This window comes from Ammospiza caudacuta, chromosome 30, assembly GCF_027887145.1.
Source record: "Ammospiza caudacuta isolate bAmmCau1 chromosome 30, bAmmCau1.pri, whole genome shotgun sequence".
Lineage (NCBI taxonomy): Eukaryota > Metazoa > Chordata > Aves > Passeriformes > Passerellidae > Ammospiza > Ammospiza caudacuta.
In genome coordinates this window covers 3,211,401-3,228,688 of record NC_080622.1, presented here as the reverse complement: position 1 = coordinate 3,228,688, position 17,288 = coordinate 3,211,401, and the positions used below count along the sequence as shown (strand labels likewise).

Below are 17,288 nucleotides of genomic sequence, written 5' to 3'. Positions count from 1 at the left end.
CCCGCCGCCGCCGCCTCGCCTCACGTTTCCTTCAAACGCCCTTGCCCGGGCGCCCTGCCCGCCGCCCCGCCGCACATGCCCGGCCCCGGGCGGGCGGGCGCTCGCTCGCCGCCCGCGGCCACTCGCTCACCGAGCGCTCACGGAGCTCCGCCGGCGCCCGCCTGTTGCGCACGCTCCGGCGCGGGCGCGGCGGCCGCCGGCAGCCGGGAAGCGCCGGTGGCACCGTAGAGGCGGCGCGGGGAGCGGCGAGGCCCGGGCGGCACCGGAGCGGCGGTGGCGGCGGGACCCCGCGGCGGGCGGGGTGGGGCGGGGCTGGCGGGCGGGGCCTCGGGAAGGAGAACGCGCCCCCCGGTACGGCCCCGGTACCGCCGGAGGGAACGGAGAGGGGCGGGGCTTCAAGGAGAGAAGGGCGGAGCTAGACACAAGGGGCGTGGTCACTGTCTGGTAGCCCCGCCCATCACAGGCAGCAGGACGACGAGGGGGCGTGGCTTAGTGAGACGGTGGGCGGATACGGGGCGGGGCTCCTGGAGGCGAGGGGCGGGATTATCACTATAGGCCACGCCCATATCTTGACCCCGCCCCTCGGCAGGGCCCCGCCGCCGTCAGGAGGGAGAGGCGTGGCTTCGGGGAGGAGGTGGGCGGGGCAATCTACCCCGGCCCCGCCCCTCGGCCTCGCCCAGCCCGCGCCGCCGGGTCCGAAAAGGGGGCGTGGCTTAAAGAGCGATCCGTGCGGAACCGGCCCCGCCCCTCGCCTCTAACCCCACCTGCTGTGACGCAGCTCCGCGCGCCTACGTGCGTGCGTACGTGATCGCGTCCGTGCGTGCGCGGCCCCGCGGGCTGGCAGGACCCGGATCGGCGGCGGCGGCAGGAGCTGGAGCGGGGCCCGGGGCCCACGGCCGCCATCACGGATTTCCTGTGGGACAAGCGCACCGGGCTGGCTGCGAGGACGGTACGTGGCGGCGCGGCGCGGTGCGGGGCCCCACGGGCCGGGGCGGGGTGGGTAGGCCGCGGCCGGTGAGGGCGGCGCGGGGCGGGCCCGGTTTGTCGTTCCCGGCGGGGCCGCGGTGGGAATCGGCGGCCTGGGTGTCCCCGTGAGGGCGGCGTGGCCGGATGGCCCGGAGGGACCGGCTCGGGGCCTCCCCGCCGAGGCCGCCCCGCCCTCCGCCCATCTCTCCCGGTGTCCCGGTGCTTCCGGGCCTGCACGGCGGAGGCCCCGCCCGGCGCGGCCGCCATCACCGTCCCCAAAGCGGTTCCAGCCCCGCTGCGGAACGCAGCCCCGGTGCTCGTTCCATGGAACCGGGGCTTGGCGGGCCGCCAGCGCCGCCTTCGCGCTCCCTTCAGTCCGCGGCTGGAAACCGGGGGGAGCCCCGGGCAAAGCCCCCCGTGCAGGCGGTACCGAGCCCGTACCCCCGATCACCCCGCGCCGCCGGGGCCGGTTCGGCCTGTGCGAGCCCTGGCGGTGATGTCAGCGCTGGGCGGGGACGGGGACGCAGCCGGGGGCATTTTGGATGGGGGAATTTGGCACAGATTGCCCAGAGGAGCTGTGGCTGCCCCATCCCTGCGGTGTCTAATGCCGGCTTGGAGCAGCCTGGGCCGGTGGAAGGTGGCCCTGCACATGGCAGGGGGGTGGGACTGAGTGAGCTTGAAGGTCCCACCCGGTTAACGTTCCATGATTCCACGAATTGTGCTTGGAACCGAAATGCGTGCGGGGAATGGTTGAGAGCTGTGGGGCACGGTCTGGCAGGGTCTGAGGGGCTGCACCCACTGTGCCGTCTCACCTCGGGATCCCCTTGGCTTCCACCTCTCCAGAGGGGCAGAGCTGAGACCCCCTGAGGGTCTTCAGGGCTCTGTTGATGTCCTTTGGATGCCCTTGGCTCCAGCCTCTCCAGAAGGGCAGAACTGAGGGTCTGCAGGGCTCTCTTGGTGTCCTTTGGTTCCCCTTGGTTCCAGCCCCTCCAGAGGGGCAGAGCAAAGGGTTTTCAGGGCTCTCTTGGTGTAGCTGAGACCCCCTGAGGGTTTTCAGGGCTCTCTTGGTGTCCTTTGGTTCCCCTTGGTTCCAGCCTCTCCAGAGGGGCAGAACTGAGGGTTTTCAGGGCTCTCTTGGTGCCCTTTGGTTCCCCTTGGTTCCAGCCTGTCCAGAAGGGCAGAACTGAGGGTTTTCAGGGCTCTCTTGGTGCCCTTTTGATCCCCTTGGCTCCAGCCTCTCATGTTCCCCCAGAGGGACAGAACTGAGCGTCTGCAGGGCTCTGTGGGTGTCCTTTGGTTCCAGCCCCTCCAGAAGGGCAGAGCTGGGGGTTTTCAGGGCTCTCTTGGTGTAGCTGAGACCCCCTGAGGGTTTTCAGGGCTCTCTCGGTGCCCTTTGGGAAGGGAGGGTTTGCTCCTGGTGGTTCTCCATGGACAGAGGGATGTGTGTCACCAATCTCCTGAGCTGGGAGGGATCCACAGGCATCAGCACGTCCTGATGTCCTTCCCCAGGACACCCCAACAATCCCAGTCTGTGCATCCCTGGGAGCATTGTCCAAGCTCTCCTGGAGCTCTGGCAGCCCTGGGGAGCCTGAGCAGTGCCCAGGGGGAACAACCTTTTCCTGTATTCATCCTAAACCTTGCTGACAGAGCCCCAGCCATTCCCTGGGGTGCTGTCACTGTCACACAGAGCACAGACCAGAGCTGTCCCTCCTGGGGAAGCTGCAGCCCCCTGAGATCTCCCTTCAGTCCCAGCTGAACAGCCCCAACACCCCCAGACCCTTCCCCACCCTTGTCCCAGTGCAGGTGTCACTTGGCAGGAAACCTGAGCATCTCTTGAGGAGCTGCTCTCTGGGCATCCATTGCTGGATTTTGCCTTTTTCTGACCCAGAGATGGGGCAGCCGAGAGGCATTTTAACAACTTTTATTCTATTCCGAGCTTCATGTGAAGGATGACACAATACAGATGTTATAATTCGTGCCATCACAATCAGAAATGAACTATTTCTTAATTACAATACAGTAGAATATTTTTTGGGCTTATTTAGCCACACCATGCTGTAAATACAATAAAACAAATAATTTTAAATTGCCCCTCATGGGTCCCACTCCAAGGCATCTTTCATAGTTCTGTTTCTCCAAAGCATCCAGTCTTGTTTGCAAGGCCACCTTTTGAAACTTTTGTCAGGCTTTGAGGATTTTCTGTAAATCCATTTCTCACATTGCTCAGGGGCTCTGGTGACATCCAGAGCTTCATTTCACCTTCCTTGGTGCTGCTTCCCTCCTTCCTGAGCAGCTTAAAGAGAAATGGTCCAAAAGCTGTTCCTGGAGCTGTGGGCAGTAGAGGTGGGTGTGAGGAAGGGATACAAACCTGGGAAGGAGAACCAGGGTTCTTTTTTTGGGAAAGAAAACGGGGCAAGATGACCATGGGTGGTCTCACCCTGTCCTGTGGGGCTCTGGGGTCTCTCAGAGTTTGCTCTCCTCTCTCAGATCCCCTGGCACACTCACACACGTTGGATTCCTGTCCCATGCAGCTGTTAATGCTGCCCTGCTGTCCCCATGGGTGTCACAGGGTCCCTGCTGTCCCTGCAGATCCCTGCAGTCCCCATGGGGGCCTCACAGCAGAGAGGGGGTCCCCACTGTCCCCACGAGTGCCTCACGGGGTCCCTGCTGTCCCCACAGGTGTCACAGGGTCCCTGCTGTCCCCAGAGATTCCTGCTGTCCCCACGGGGGCCTCACAGCAGAGAGGGGGTCCCCACTGTCCCCACGAGTGCCTCACGGGGTCCCTGCTGTCCCCACGGGTGTCACAGGGTCCCTGCTGTCCCCACAGATCCCTGCTGTCCCCACGGGAGTCTCACAGGGTCCTTGCTGTCCCCATGGGTTCCTCACTGTCTCTGCTGTCCCCATGGGGGCCTCACAGTGTCCCTGCCGTCCTCACAGGGTCCCTGCTGTCCCCACGGGTGCCTCACAGGGTGCCCCACTGTCCCTGCTGTCCCCATGGTGTCCCTGCTGTCCCCACAGATGCCTCACAGGGTCTCTGCTGACCTCACAGGGTCCCTGCTGTCCTCACAGTGTCTGTGCCATGCCCACACGTCCCTGCTGTCCCCATGGGGGCCTCACTGTCCCTGCTGTCCCCACAGGTGCCTCATGGGGTCCCTGCCATCTTTGTGGGGTCATTGCTGTCCCCACAGGTGCCTCACTGTCCCTGCTGTCCCCATGAGTGTCTCACAGGGTCCCTGCTGTCCCCATGTGTGCCTCGCAGTCCTTACTGTCCCCACGGGTGCTTGACAGTCCCCGCAGTCCCCACGGGGTCCCTGCTGTCCCCACGGGTCCTGAGTGTCCCCACTGTCCCCACAGATGCCGCACTCCCGAAGGTACCGCTCGTCGGAGCGCAGCAGCCGCAGTTACCACGGGGTCCCTGCTGTCCCCATGGGGTGCCTGCTGTCCCCCCACTGTCCCCACGGGTCCCTGAGTGTCCCTGCTGTCCCCCCACTGTCCCCACGGGTCCCTGAGTGTCCCTGCTGTCCCCACAGATGCCGCACTCCCGAAGGTACCGCTGATTGGAGCGCAGCAGCCGTGGCAGTTACCACAGGGTCCCTGCTGTCCCCTCGCTGTCCCCACGGGTCCCTCATTGTCCCCACTGTCCCCACAGATGCCACACTCCCGAAGGTACTGCTCGTCGGAGCGCAGCAGCCGCGGCAGTTACCACAGGGTCCCTGCTGTCCCCACGGGTCCCTGACTGTACCTGCTGTCCCCACGGGTCCCTGACTGTACCTGCTGCGCCCCTGCTGTCCCCATGGGGTCCCTGAGTGTCCCCACTGTCCTCTCAGATGCCGCACTCCCGAAGGTACCGCTCGTCGGAGCGCAGCAGCCGCGGCAGTTACCACGGGGTCCCTGCTGTCCCCAGGGTGTCTCTGCTGTCCCCCCACTGTCCCCACGGGTCCCTGAGTGTCCCTGCTGTCCCCACAGATGCCGCACTCCCGGAGGTACCGCTCGTCGGAGCGCAGCAGCCGCGGCAGTTACCACGAGCGCTACCGGAGCCGCAAGCACAAGCGGCGGCGGACGCGGTCCCGGTCCAGCAGCAGCGAGCGGGACCGGCGGCACCGGCGGGAGGACAGCTACCACGTCCGATCCCGGAGGTGAGAGGGGCTCTCAGCTGCCCTCCTGCACGGGGTGCCACGGGGGCTGGCCTGGGAGGGACCTCTGGGGTCACCCAGGGCTCAGGGACGCGGCCAGGTGGGTTTGGGATGGCTCCAGAGAGGGAGGTGCCGTGCTCGGCCTGGGCTGCTGTGCCAACAACTTCCTGTCACTGGGCACCACTGGAAAAATGTCTGGCATCTGCCTTGGAGATATTGATGTGGGATGTCCTTAAAGAGGGAGGTGCCGTGCTCGGCCTGGGCAGCTGTGCCAGTGCTCTGCAACCCTCTGTGCCAACAAATTCCCATCACTGGGCACCACTGAAAAGTGTCTGGCACCGTCCTGGCACCTGCATTGGAGATCCTGATGTGGGATTCTTCAGAAAGGGAGGTGCCATGCTCACCCTGGGCAGCAGTGCCAGTGCTCTGCCACTCTCCATGGGAAGAAATTCTTCCTTGTATTGAGGTAGAATGTGGTGTGTTTTAGTTTATGGTTTTGCTGCCCATCCTGTCACTGGGCACCACTGAAAAGTGTCTGGCACCTGCCTTGGAGTTACTGATGTGGCATGTCCTCAGAGAGAGAAATCCCATGCTCACCCTGGGCAGCTGTGCCAGTGCTCTGCCACCCTCCATGGGAAGAAATTCTTCCTTGTGTTGAAGTAGAACGTGGTGTGTTTTAGTTTATGGCCATTGCTGCCCATCCTGTCACTGGGCACTAAAAAAGTGTCTGGCACCATCCTGGTATCTGCCTTGGGGATGCTGATGTGGGATTCTTCAGAGAAGGAGACCCCATGCTCAGCCTGGGCAGCGGTGCCAGTGCTCTGCCACCCTCTGTGGGACTAAATTCTTCCTTTTGTTGAAGTAGAACGTGCTTTAGTTTATGGTTTTGCTCCCCATCCTGTCACTGGGCACCACTGAAAAGTGTCTGGCACCGTCCTGGCCCCTGCCTTGGAGATACTGATGTGGGATGTCCTTAAAGAGGGAGGTGCCATGCTTGGCCTGGGCAGCTGTGCCAGTGCTCTGCAGCCCTGTATGGGAACAACTTCCTGTCACTGGGCACCACTGAAAAGTGGCACCGTCCTGGCACCTGCCTTTGATATATTGATGTGAGGTGTCCTCTGAGAGGGAAATCCCATGTTTGCCCTGGGCAGCAGTGCCAGTGCTCTGCCACCCTCTGGGAACAACTTCCTTGTGTTGAGGTAGAGCATGGTGTGTTTTAGTTCGTGGTTTTGCTGCCCATCCTGTCCCTGGGCACCGCTGCAAAGAGTCTGGCACCATCCTGGCACCTGCCTTGGAGATACTGATGTGCAATAATGAGATTTCCTCTCGGTGATCTCCAGACTAACGAGGCCCATCTCCCTCAGTCTCTGCTCATTAAGGGAGATGCTGCAGTCCCTTAATCATGGCCGAGTCATCCGTTCTCAGCCGGGTTCCACGTGACCTGGGCTGCTCTGAGCTGTCACAGCCTGGGCAGTGCTTGTCACCAAAGCCCCTCACTCCCCTCTTATGGGAACTTCCCTGTCTGGCACCCAGAGCCCCTCTGGCAGTGCCACTGCACCCCCTGGGCTGGGACTGAGCCCCTTCACAGCAGAGCCTTCAGTAACCCAATGTTTGCCCTGTTTGACTCCCTACACACCCCACACTCCCAGTCAGACCAGTTTCCTTACTGGCTCAGCCCTGGTTTCTCACAGCAGGTTCTCAGACATGTCAATCCTTAAAAATCTTGGTGCAATAACAAAGAAACAGCTCTAGCTGGTGCCTTCAAGGAGGGGTCCTGAACAAAGGACCCTCTGAGCTTTTATCCCTTCACAGTTTCAGTACAGGAAGATCTGGGGTCCCTCAGTGTCCCTCACCTGGCTGGGACACAGATCTCTGTCCCCTTTGTTATGCCAAGGGTTGGCAGCTCGTGGCTTCTTGCCTTGGGCTCCCTCAAAGCACTGCAAAAGTTTTGGTGTTCCAAACATAACAAGGATGTGGAACTGTTGGAACAGGTCCAGAGGAGGCTGGGAAGTTGTTAAGAGGATTGGAACACCTTCCTCATGGAGAAGGGCTGGGATAGTTTTCCAGGCTGCAGAAGAGAAGGTTTTGGGAGAATTGGGACTGGAAGAGTTTCTAGCCTGGGGAGAAGAAGGTTGTGAGAGAATTTGGGCTGGGAGAGTTTTCCAGCCTGGAGGAGAGAAGGCTGTGAGAGAATTGGGGCTGGGAGAATTTTCCAGCCTGGAGAAGAGAAGGCTGTGAGAGAATTGGGACTGGAAGAGTTTCTAGCCTGGGGAGAAGAAGGTTGTGAGAGAATTTGGGCTGGGAGAATTTTCCAGCTTGGAGGAGAGAAAGTTGTGGAGAATTTGGGCTGGGAGAGTTTCTAGCCTGCAGAAGAGAAGGTTGTGAGAGAATTGGGACTGGGAGAGTTTTCCAGCCTGGAGAAGAGAAGGTTGTGGAGAATTTGGGCTGGAAGAGTGTTCCAGGCTGGAGAAGAGAAGGTTGTGAGAGAATTTGGGCTGGGAGAGTTTCTAGCCTGCAGAAGAGAAGGCTGTGGAGAATTTGGGCTGGGAGAGTTTTCCAGCTGGAGAAGAGAAGTTTGTGAGAGAATAGGGGCTGGAGAAGAGAAGTTTGTGAGAAAATTTGGGCTGGGAGAGTTTCTAGCCTGAAGAAGAGAAGGTTTTGTGAAGACCTCTCAGCACCTTCCAGTGTTAAAAGGGGCCTACAAGGAAGGTGGAGAGGGACCCTCCATGAGGAACTGTAGTGACAGGATGAGGAGTAATGGGTACAAATTGAAAGAGAGAGAATTTAGGCTAGACAATGAGGAAGATCTTCCCTGTGAGGGTGGTGAGACACTGGCACACAGGTTGGATGGGGCTGCCCCAACCCTGTCAGTGTTCTAGGCCAGACTTGGACAAGGCAATGATGGTCTTCAAGTCCACTCCAGCCCCTCAACATTCCCCAGTGTAGGAATGTGCTCCATGCTGATGGAATGACCAAATTATTCTTTGTCTGCTTAAAAAAGCAAAAAGCCCAGAAGTTCCTCTCCCAATTTGGTACAAAGACACCTCACAGGACCTTTGGGACTTCACCTCAGACCTGGGGCTGCCCAATTGGACAGAGGCCAAGAGGTCCAGCCTAGGTAATTTGTTGGACAGTAATTCACTAGAAAAAGAAGAGAACAAAGGAGATAATCCCTTTTGTGGGACGTTTCAGCAGGAGCAAGGACCTCTTTCCCCCAGCTCAGTTCTTCTCTGTAAGAGCTTTGTTATTTTGCCTTTTATTAAACCTTTTTCCAACACTACCTCAGAAGCCATCCTGTTAGTTTTTTGCCATTTGGGGTAGTTGGGCTATCTCAGGTGGGATGGGTTCCTCTGAGAGGAAAAATCGAGTCAGGGACAGTTTTTCTCTCGGAGAGCTTTGTTATTTTGCCTTTTATTAACCCTTTTTCCATTTCCAACATTACCTCAGAACCCATCCTGTTCGTTTTTTGCCATTTGGGGTAGTTGGGCTATCTCAGGTGCGCTGGGTTCCTCTGAGAGCAAGAACCTCATTCCCCTGGCTCAGTTTTTCTCTGTAAGAGGTTTTTTACTTTGCTTTTTATTAAACCTTTTTCCAACATTACCACATCCTGCTACTTTTATACCATTTGGGATAGCTGGGCTGTTTCAGGTGTGCTTGGTTCCTCTGAGAGCAAAAATCGAGCCAGGGACAAGCGTTTTTTCTCTCTAAGAGCTTCTTTATTCGCCTTTCATTAAACCTTTTTCCAACACTACCACAGAACCCATCCTGCTAATTTTCTACCATTTGGGGTAGCTGGGCTATCTCAGGTGTGTGGGTTCCTCTGAGAGCAAAAACAGAACCAGGGACAAGAGGTTTTTCTCAGTAAGAGCTTCTTCATTTTGCCTTTCATTAAACCCTTTCCCAACACTACCTTGGAAGCCATCCTGCTACTTTTTTGCCATTTGGGGTAGCTGGACTATCTCAGGTGGGATGGGTTCCTCTGAGAGCAAAAATGGAGCCAGGGACAGTTTTTCTCTGTGAGAGCTTTGTTATTTTGCCTTTTATTAACCCTTTTTCCATTTCCAACACTACCTCATAAACCATCCTGCTACTTTTATATCATTTGGGGTGGCTGGTCTATCTCAGGTGGGATGGGTTCCTCTGAGAGCAAAAATCGAGCCAGGGGCAAGCATTTTTTCTCTCTAAGAGCTTCTTTATTTCGCCTTTCATTAAACCTTTTTCCAGCACTCCCACAGAACCCATCCTGCTACTTTTCTACCATTTGGGGTAGCTGGACTATCTCAGGTGTGCTGGGTTCCTCTGAGAGCAAAAATCAAGCCAGGGGCACGAGATTTTTCTCTGTAAGAGTTTTGTAATTTCGCCTTTCATTAAACCTTTTCCACCACTCCCACAGAACCCACCCTGCTACTTTTATACCATTTGGGCTATCTCAGAGCTATCTCAGCTGTTCTGGATCCCTCTTAGAAGGACTAACCCCTCCCCTGTCCCCATCCCCGTGCCCAGCTACGACGACCACTCGGCAGACCGCAGGGCCTACGACCGCCGTTACTGTGACAGCTACCGGCGCAACGACTACAGCCGCGAGCGGGGCGACGCCTACTACGAGCCCGAGTACCGGCAGCATTCCTACGAGTACCGGCGCTCCCGGGACCGCGAGGGCAGCTACCGCAGCTGCAAAAGCAGCCGGCGTAAGCACAGGCGGAGGCGGCGCCGCAGCCGGTCCTTTAGCCGCTCCTCATCGGTGAGTATCCTGCTGTGCCGTGCCTGCCCTGTAACCTTGCTCTCTCTCTCCCAGGTGCTGAGCTGGGTAAGTAGAAAAATTCACTTTCTAAATGCTCTGTCGGAGTCGGATTGAGCTCGGTGTGTGCGTGTGTGTTATTTGGAGGAGTTTTGGCGCAGAGCGTTGTTGTTGCTCGCGTCCCTGCGCGCCGTGGTTGGCGCTGCCCGGTGCCAGCTGGGCACGGGTGGCTCAGGTCCTCTCTCAGTGGGAGGACAGGAGTGCCCAGCGAGGCTGGCGGGTCCCCAGGGTGGTGCTGCATCTCCTCCCATTCCGTGATGCTCATGGAGGAGCCCCAGCCAGGCAGGGTTTGTGCAAGGCTCGAAGAGCCAGCGCTCAGCTGGTCCCAGCCCCAGAGAGCCTGGGACAGGTGACTGCCCCTGTGGTCCCTGTTTCGGGCCCTGGCTCTGAGCAGGATCCTCCTGGCTGGGCCCAGCTGATGTGGGCTTTGTGGAGGAGCAGAGCTTTTGGAGCACTCAGCTCAGGTGGAGGCAGAACCATCCCAGGCTCTTCCCGGAAGCATCCCTGGCTTTCTCTTCTTGTCTGTTCTGCTGTTCACCTTCCACTTCTGTTAGACCCCAGACACATTCTCTGCTCTGTGTGTGGAGCTCTCGGTGTTGTCTGGTCTGTTCTGGCTCTGTGTCCAGGGAGGGGATTGGGGGCTGGATTTGGGTCCCAAGTCTGCTGGCTGGTTGCTCCCAAGTATGGGGATGCTTAGCTGAGGAACCGAAGGCAGGAATTTTCTCTTCTCCAGCATAAACCTCTTATCTGCCTCATCCCAGGGCTGTCCCAGTTCCCTGTTGGGTTCTGCTTCTCTTCTGGAAGTTAGTCCTTCCAGGATCAGCTTCTTTGGGGGAGGGTCTAGGAAGAAGTGTCCATCTTTCCCCAGGCAGTCACTGGGAACTTTCCATTTTGGATGGATCATTGTATCTAAAGCTGCTTTTCTGAAATCTCGGAGTTCATCTTCCCCTGAGTGTCGGGGCTGGGGGAAGCTGTGTGGGAGGTTATTGGAGTGGGATAGGGGTGCCTGTGGGGGCAGCCTGGGCTTGTGCAGGACCTGCCAGCCAGCACGTGCCTCCTGCTGCCCCTGCTCTGCAGCGTGCTCAGGCAGTCCCCAGGACCCGAAGGCCGGTGCTGTTCCTCTCTGAGCCCCTGTGGGAGCAAGAACAGCCAGCCCTTTCCATGCCCCTCAGCTCCCTCACTCTGACAGCTCTGCTGTCACACTGGTTTGGGTTGGGGCTGTTTGTAGGTTCTTTTTTTTCTTATTTTTTTTCTTTTTTTTTTTTCCTTTTTCTTTTTTTTTTTCCTTTTTTTTTTTTTTTTTTTGCTACAACGAAAAGCAAACTGTTTTTTTCTTTTCTGAGCTAGTGTGTTGTATCTTGACATGTTCCCTTGCAATATCCCTATCGTTATATATTCCTCTGTGCCGTATGAATTGGCTGGGAATCTCCTCCTGCAACCCCTCCTCAAACAACCATGTGAATTTCCAAACCAACCAATGCGTGACGCTGGCTGCTGCTGCGCTGGTTTGAAAATCTGATTGGTGAATGATGAATTCCCTGTCTGCCTGGGCCAGCAGCGGAGTCGACAGAGCAGCAGAAGGGCCAAGAGTGTGGAGGACGACGACGAGGGGCATCTGATCTATCGCGTCGGCGACTGGCTACAAGAAAGATGTACAGCCAAATCGTAACATAATTTAGCTCTCTAGTTAAGCTCCCATCGCAGTCGCAGATCTGTCTTATCTTTCTGTTTCATTTTATTTTCATTGTTTATTAAAGAGAAACCCTCTCCTTTTCCTTCCCCTTTTGTTAAAGCTACGTTTATATTGTGTATTGTTACTGAAGTGCCAGGGAAATTAGGGCAGCTGCCTTGTGCAGCCGGTGTCAGCCTTCCGCTGCTCCGGTCTCTCCAGCTGTGTGCAGGTTAGGTGTTGCAATGCATTCTCCTCTGCCCTGTGTATCGCTGCAGCCAGGTCCTGCTCCCTCTCTCAGCTCCTTCCCTCTCCTTCTCTCCCTCCCAGATGAGATTATCAGCACCCTGGGGGAAGGGACCTTCGGCAGAGTGGTGCAGTGCATGGATCACCGGAGGTATGTGGGGAAAGGGGAGACCACAGCTGGGGGTGAAAATCACTCTCTTGGTTTTCAATATTCTCTGCTGCTCCAGGCTCTCACCCTCCTTGTGTTGCCCATGTGCTGGGGGAAGCTTCAGGGCTGTTTTGTAGGGAGGGAAAGGGACACCTTTGGTGGACACACCTGCTTGGGCAAGGGAGGCTGGTCAGAAGGTCCCTTCCACAGGGCACAGCCTCTTTTACCTGCTCAGGGCTCACCTGGTGCTTTCTTCCTGTTTCTCCCACAGGGTTGTTTTGTAGGGAGGGAAAGGGACACCTTTGGTGGACACCCCTTAATATTAACCTGCTTGAGCAAGGGAGGCTGGTCAGAAGGTCCCTTCCACAGGGCACAGTCCCTCTTACCTGCTCAGGGCTCACCTGGTGCTTTCTTCCTGTTTCTCCCACAGGGGTGGTGCGCGCGTTGCTCTGAAAATCATTAAAAACGTGGAGAAATACAAAGAGGCTGCTCGACTGGAAATCAACGTGCTGGAGAAAATCAACGAGAAGGATCCTGAGAACACAAAGTGAGTGTGCTCTTGGTGTTCAGCAGGAAGGACTGGTTTCAGGGCTGGGGTGGAACGGGTGCTGGGTGTTGTGTGGTTGAAGGTGATCCTGGATAGTTTTGGAAGCATCTTGGCTTGCTGTGAGGTACAGACTGAGCAGGGAAAGGAGGAGCCTGCAGAGCTGTTCCCAACTGGAATGTTTCTGTCAGTCTCTGTGTCAGGATGTTTGACTGGTTTGACTACCACGGCCACATGTGCATCTCCTTCGAGCTGCTGGGGCTCAGCACCTTTGATTTCCTGAAGGATAACAACTACCTGCCTTACCCCATCCACCAAGTACGGCACATGGCCTTCCAGGTGTGCCAGGCTGTGAAGTGTAAGTGTTCCTGCTGCTCTCCTGTGCTTTGGGCTCACCTGGGGAGCTGAGTAGGTTGCACTTCTGCAACTGGTGGCCCAGAGCAACAAGTTTTTGCTGTGGTTCTGAGCCTGAGCCTTCCTGCCCCTCTGGGAATGAATCCTCTTCATTTTCTGGTGCTTGTGGGCTGGCAGTAGCTCAGAGCACTCCAGCATCCACCCCCCTGCACCTTCTGGCGATCAATACAATAAATCTTTGTGCTTCTGGTAAAGCATCATGGCCTGGGCTTTGCCTGGCTGTTCACTCCCAGGTTGAAATGTGGCTTAAACTGGTGCCAGTGATGGCTTTTGGGGGGGTGCAGCCTTGTTCTGCTTCTCTCCCCTCACCCAAACTCTCTTTTCTCCCTCAGTTCTGCATGACAATAAACTCACCCACACTGACCTCAAGCCAGAGAACATCCTCTTTGTGAACTCTGACTACGAGCTCTCCTACAACCTGGAAAAGGTAACACATAACACACTGCCTCACTTGGCTCTCCTCTTGGTGTCCCTGAGGGGTCAGACACAGCCCCAGGGGATGTGGGCTCCCTGCAGTCCTTGAGGGCTTTGCATGACCTGCCAGGCAGTGCTGAGTGAGCCATGGCTGTGCTGGGAGCTGCTTTGGGGCTGCCAAAGCTTTCCCCTCCCGTGGTGCCCTCAGCTGGGTAAAGCAGGGTTTGGAGGGGCTGCCAGGTGATGGATCCCATTGTCCCCCCTGCAGAAACGGGATGAGAGGAGCGTGAAGAGCACGGCCATCAGGGTGGTGGACTTTGGCAGTGCCACCTTTGACCACGAGCATCACAGCACCATCGTGTCCACCAGGCACTACAGAGCCCCTGAAGTCATCCTGGGTAAGGTGCCCCTGGGTCTCTGCCCCTTGTACCCCGCTGGGATGGGGAGTGTTGGGCATCCACATCATTCAGGAACATTCTGGGTTTGCCCTGGGAGATGGGACATTGATTTAACAGCTCTGCAGTGCTGTTTCCTGGAACCTCCATGGTTACAGCCCTGTCATTGTTCTGGGTTTGTTCCCCCTGGAGAAAAGGAGGTTCGGGGGGGGGATCCTCTCACTCTCCACAGCTTCCTCATGAGGGTTTGGGCTCTGCTCCCAGGAAGCAAGGAGAAATGGCCTCAAGTTGTGCCAGGGTTGGACATCAGGAGGAATTTCTTCCTGGAAAGGATTGTCAGGCATTGGAAGGGGCTGCCCAAGGAGGTTTGGAGTCCCCATTCCTGGAGTGTCCAAGGAGTGGCTCGATGTGGCACTGAGTGTCCTGGACTGGGATTGGTCACAGGTTGGAGTTGGTGATTCCATGATCCACCATCAGCTGGGCAGTGTATTGAAAGCAGAGCACCAGCAGCCTGGCTGGAATAGGATGTTATTTATTTTTTTATTAGTTACTTATTTTTAAAAGAAAGAGGGATTTGGACTCTTGGGTTGTAACTGGATCATTTATTTAAACAACATTGTTTTTCAGAGCTTGGCTGGAGCCAGCCCTGTGATGTGTGGAGTATTGGCTGCATCATCTTTGAGTATTATGTGGGTTTCACCCTTTTCCAGGTGAGAACTGTGTGGTGTGGGTACTTCCCACCTGGTGAGAGGATGCTGGCTGCTTCCCTGAGACTGATGGGGGTCCCTCCATCCCTGCAGTCCTGTGGAGACACCCAAGGTGTTGGCCAGGATGGGGGTTCTGGGTGGGGGAACACCCAGGGCTGGAGGCAGAACCACTGGAATCTATTCCATGCCTTCCCTTTCCATTTCTCCCTCCCAGACACACGACAACCGGGAGCACCTGGCCATGATGGAGAGGATTTTGGGGCCAATTCCTTCTCGAATGGTCCGCAAGACAAGGTGAGCAAAGCCAGGCCTCCTGCTCCGCGGGCAGTGCTTCACCCTGGGGGAAATGCCACTTTGGAGCCACCCAGCTGTGTCCCACTGGGGCTGGCACCTTGCTGCTGTGTAACCTGCTGTCCCTTTATTCTGACAGGAAACAGAAATATTTCTACCACGGCCGCCTGGACTGGGACGAGAACACCTCAGCTGGACGCTACGTTCGGGAGAACTGCAAACCACTGCGGGTGAGGCAGCTTGGCCCCTCCTCAGCTTCTCCCTCTGGGCAAGCCTGGAGTTTGACATTGCTTTTTGACTGTTTGGGTTAATCTATCTAAAAAAGAACTGTAGAATTTTCACCTTGTCTGATAGTAGTATAAGCATTTATATGGGTGTACTAGCTGGCTCAATGAAAACAAAGTTTTTCTAGCAGCATCTTTAATATCTGTTAATACAGGCTGAGGCAATTTTGCTGCTTGATTTTCTGGTCTCGCTAATTGGGTAACATCTATATCCTCATAAGCAGTATTTGCATATCTTTCAACCAATTTATTAAGAAGCTTTTTTCATTTTAACTCCCATAAAAGATATTGTGAATTGGTTAAAATCAGGGAAGCCACATTTCGACAATCAGCAGGGATTAAGTCATAAGAATTAAAAATACTTTTCAACACATTATTAAGATAAGGAGAACTCAGTCTGGCCAGCAGAAGAGTGGTTGAGGGGAGCCTTGGCTGTCCCAGCAATAGGAAACTGCAGCTGTGTGAGTTTAATGTCAAGTGGAGGACAAGGAGAGCATGGAAAGTTCAGGAAGTTCCCAGGGAAGGGAGGGTGTGTGACAACCTGTCAGTTGTGGATAGAGAGGAGTTCAGAGCTCAGCTCCAGGCTGAGAGATGGTGTGAACAAACCAGAGAACATCAGGATGGGGTGTAGCCTTCCTGAGCCTCACCTTCCCCTCCACCTGCAGCGATACCTGACCTCGGAGGCTGAGGACCATCACCGCCTGTTCGACCTCATCGAGAGCATGCTGGAGTACGAGCCCTCCAAGCGTGTCACCCTGGCTGAGGCCCTCAAGCACCCCTTCTTTGACATGCTGGGCATGGAGCCCAGCACAAAAATGTGGGACTCGAGCCGGGACATCAGCCGGTGACGCCACAAGTGCCAGCCAGCCCTCGGATTCTAGCCCCCGTGGAGGCCTGTGTGATTTCTATTGACACTTGGTGCTTTTTTTTTTATATATATATATATATATATATATATAAACATGAGATGAACTTCCTGGACACGTTTGTAAAGCTGTTAATATGTGAGATACTGTAAATAGCCCAGATTCTCTGTCGGCCTAGGAGCACCACGGGCCTGACCTGCTGTTGCTGCTGCTGTTCTTGTGAGGTGAGGGGGGTCTGTGTGTCCGTGCTGTAAATACCTCTTGTCTTGTGTTGCTTTGTCTCCTGTTCCTGCCCCTCCTCGGTGTAAATACTCCAGGACTCGCAGCTCTCTGTAGCTTATCTGTTTCCTTGTAAGTTATGGAACTGGTGGGACTGCATGGGAATTATTTTTTGGATCAATGTCATAGCCCATCCCCACACCAGAGTTTTATAAGAATTTTGTACAGTCTTTGTGAAAAATAAATATGAAGTGAATAAAGCACCTGGTCTGGGTTTGGCCTGACAGCTGCTGATCCTGGGGTTGTTCTGCTGTGCCCTGTGGGGGGAAGGAGAGGGGTGAAAGGAACTTTGTGGTCCAGCTGTATCCACCTACACTGAGTAGGAGCTGCTTTTGGCCCTCAGGGCTGCAGCTGGACCTGAGTAGATGCTGTTTTGTGGGGTAGAAAACCAGGGATTGGCTTTTTCTTCATGCTCAGGGTCCAGTGTTGGGGTGGGAGGCAGTGAAGGGACAGGGGGGGTTCTCTTACCTGAAGGAACCTCTCAGCCTTAGCTGGGGTTGTCAGGAGCCCACATCCAGCTGTCTTACACCCACCCCAGGGCTGGCTGTGTCTTTTGGACTCTTCCCAGCTCTGCAGGGAGGCTGGGCCTTGGTTTGGGCTGTTCCCTGGGTGTTTTTTGGGCTGTGTCACAGCTGATGGCAGGGCCAGAGCCTCGCTGGGGTGTGGGTGACAGATGTGCTCTGCTGTGGCACCATCAGGCTGTGCCCATGCAGAGGGGAAAGGAAATGTCTGGTTTCACTTGGAGTGAGTGTGGGGAGCCTCAGGGTGGCACTGAGCCATCTGCATGGGCCTCAGGAAGGTGACAGCCATCTCCATGGGCCTGTGAGAGCCTCAGGGAAGGTGACACTGAGCCATCTCCATGGACCTCAGGAAGGGTGACACTGAGCCATCTCCATGGGCCTGTGAGAGCCTCAGGGAAGGTGACACTGAGCCATCTCCATGGACCTCAGGAAGGGTGACACTGAGCCATCTCCATGGGCTTGTGACCCTCCCTGCCTCCTGTCCCACTGCCCCTGCGCCCAGCCCCCACACTGAGGCTGGAGGAGAATTAAATTATCTGATTCATACCTTAACTTCAAGAAAAGAACAAACTCATGCTGGTGTCCAAACCCCAAATCCACAGCTTCCACGTCT

At 56.1% G+C, this 17,288-nt stretch overlaps 1 protein-coding gene across 3 annotated transcripts; it reads left to right on the top strand.

The window, feature by feature from the left end:
• The first annotated feature begins 852 nt into the window (after positions 1-852).
• Positions 853-16,354, top strand: CLK2 (CDC like kinase 2). 3 transcript variants are annotated; one of them, XM_058821781.1, is made up of 13 exons: positions 853-949; positions 4,933-5,102; positions 9,603-9,840; positions 11,456-11,549; positions 11,897-11,963; positions 12,391-12,507; positions 12,696-12,862; positions 13,251-13,345; positions 13,601-13,730; positions 14,355-14,437; positions 14,649-14,728; positions 14,865-14,955; positions 15,675-16,354. In XM_058821781.1, exons 2-13 carry the CDS (start codon positions 4,933-4,935, stop codon positions 15,855-15,857), a joined length of 1,515 nt encoding a protein of 504 aa, XP_058677764.1. In that variant the 5' UTR covers positions 853-949; the 3' UTR covers positions 15,858-16,354. The 3 variants fall into 3 exon arrangements, with proteins under 3 accessions (XP_058677764.1, XP_058677763.1, XP_058677765.1); XM_058821780.1 differs by having other exon boundaries at positions 11,453-11,549; XM_058821782.1 differs by lacking the exons at positions 853-949; positions 4,933-5,102; positions 11,456-11,549 and having other exon boundaries at positions 9,693-9,840.
• The last annotated feature ends 934 nt before the right edge of the window (positions 16,355-17,288 follow it).

Bases quoted from the DNA above. Each gene is read 5' to 3' on its own strand.
- CLK2 (XM_058821780.1), top strand. From the start codon at position 4,933: ATGCCGCACTCCCGGAGGTACCGCTCGTCGGAGCGCAGCAGCCGCGGC. The intron at 12,863-13,250 runs GTAAGTGTTCCT...TTTCTCCCTCAG, and splicing joins GGTGTGCCAGGCTGTGAAGT to TTCTGCATGACAATAAACTC. The intron at 13,346-13,600 runs GTAACACATAAC...TCCCCCCTGCAG, and splicing joins TCTCCTACAACCTGGAAAAG to AAACGGGATGAGAGGAGCGT.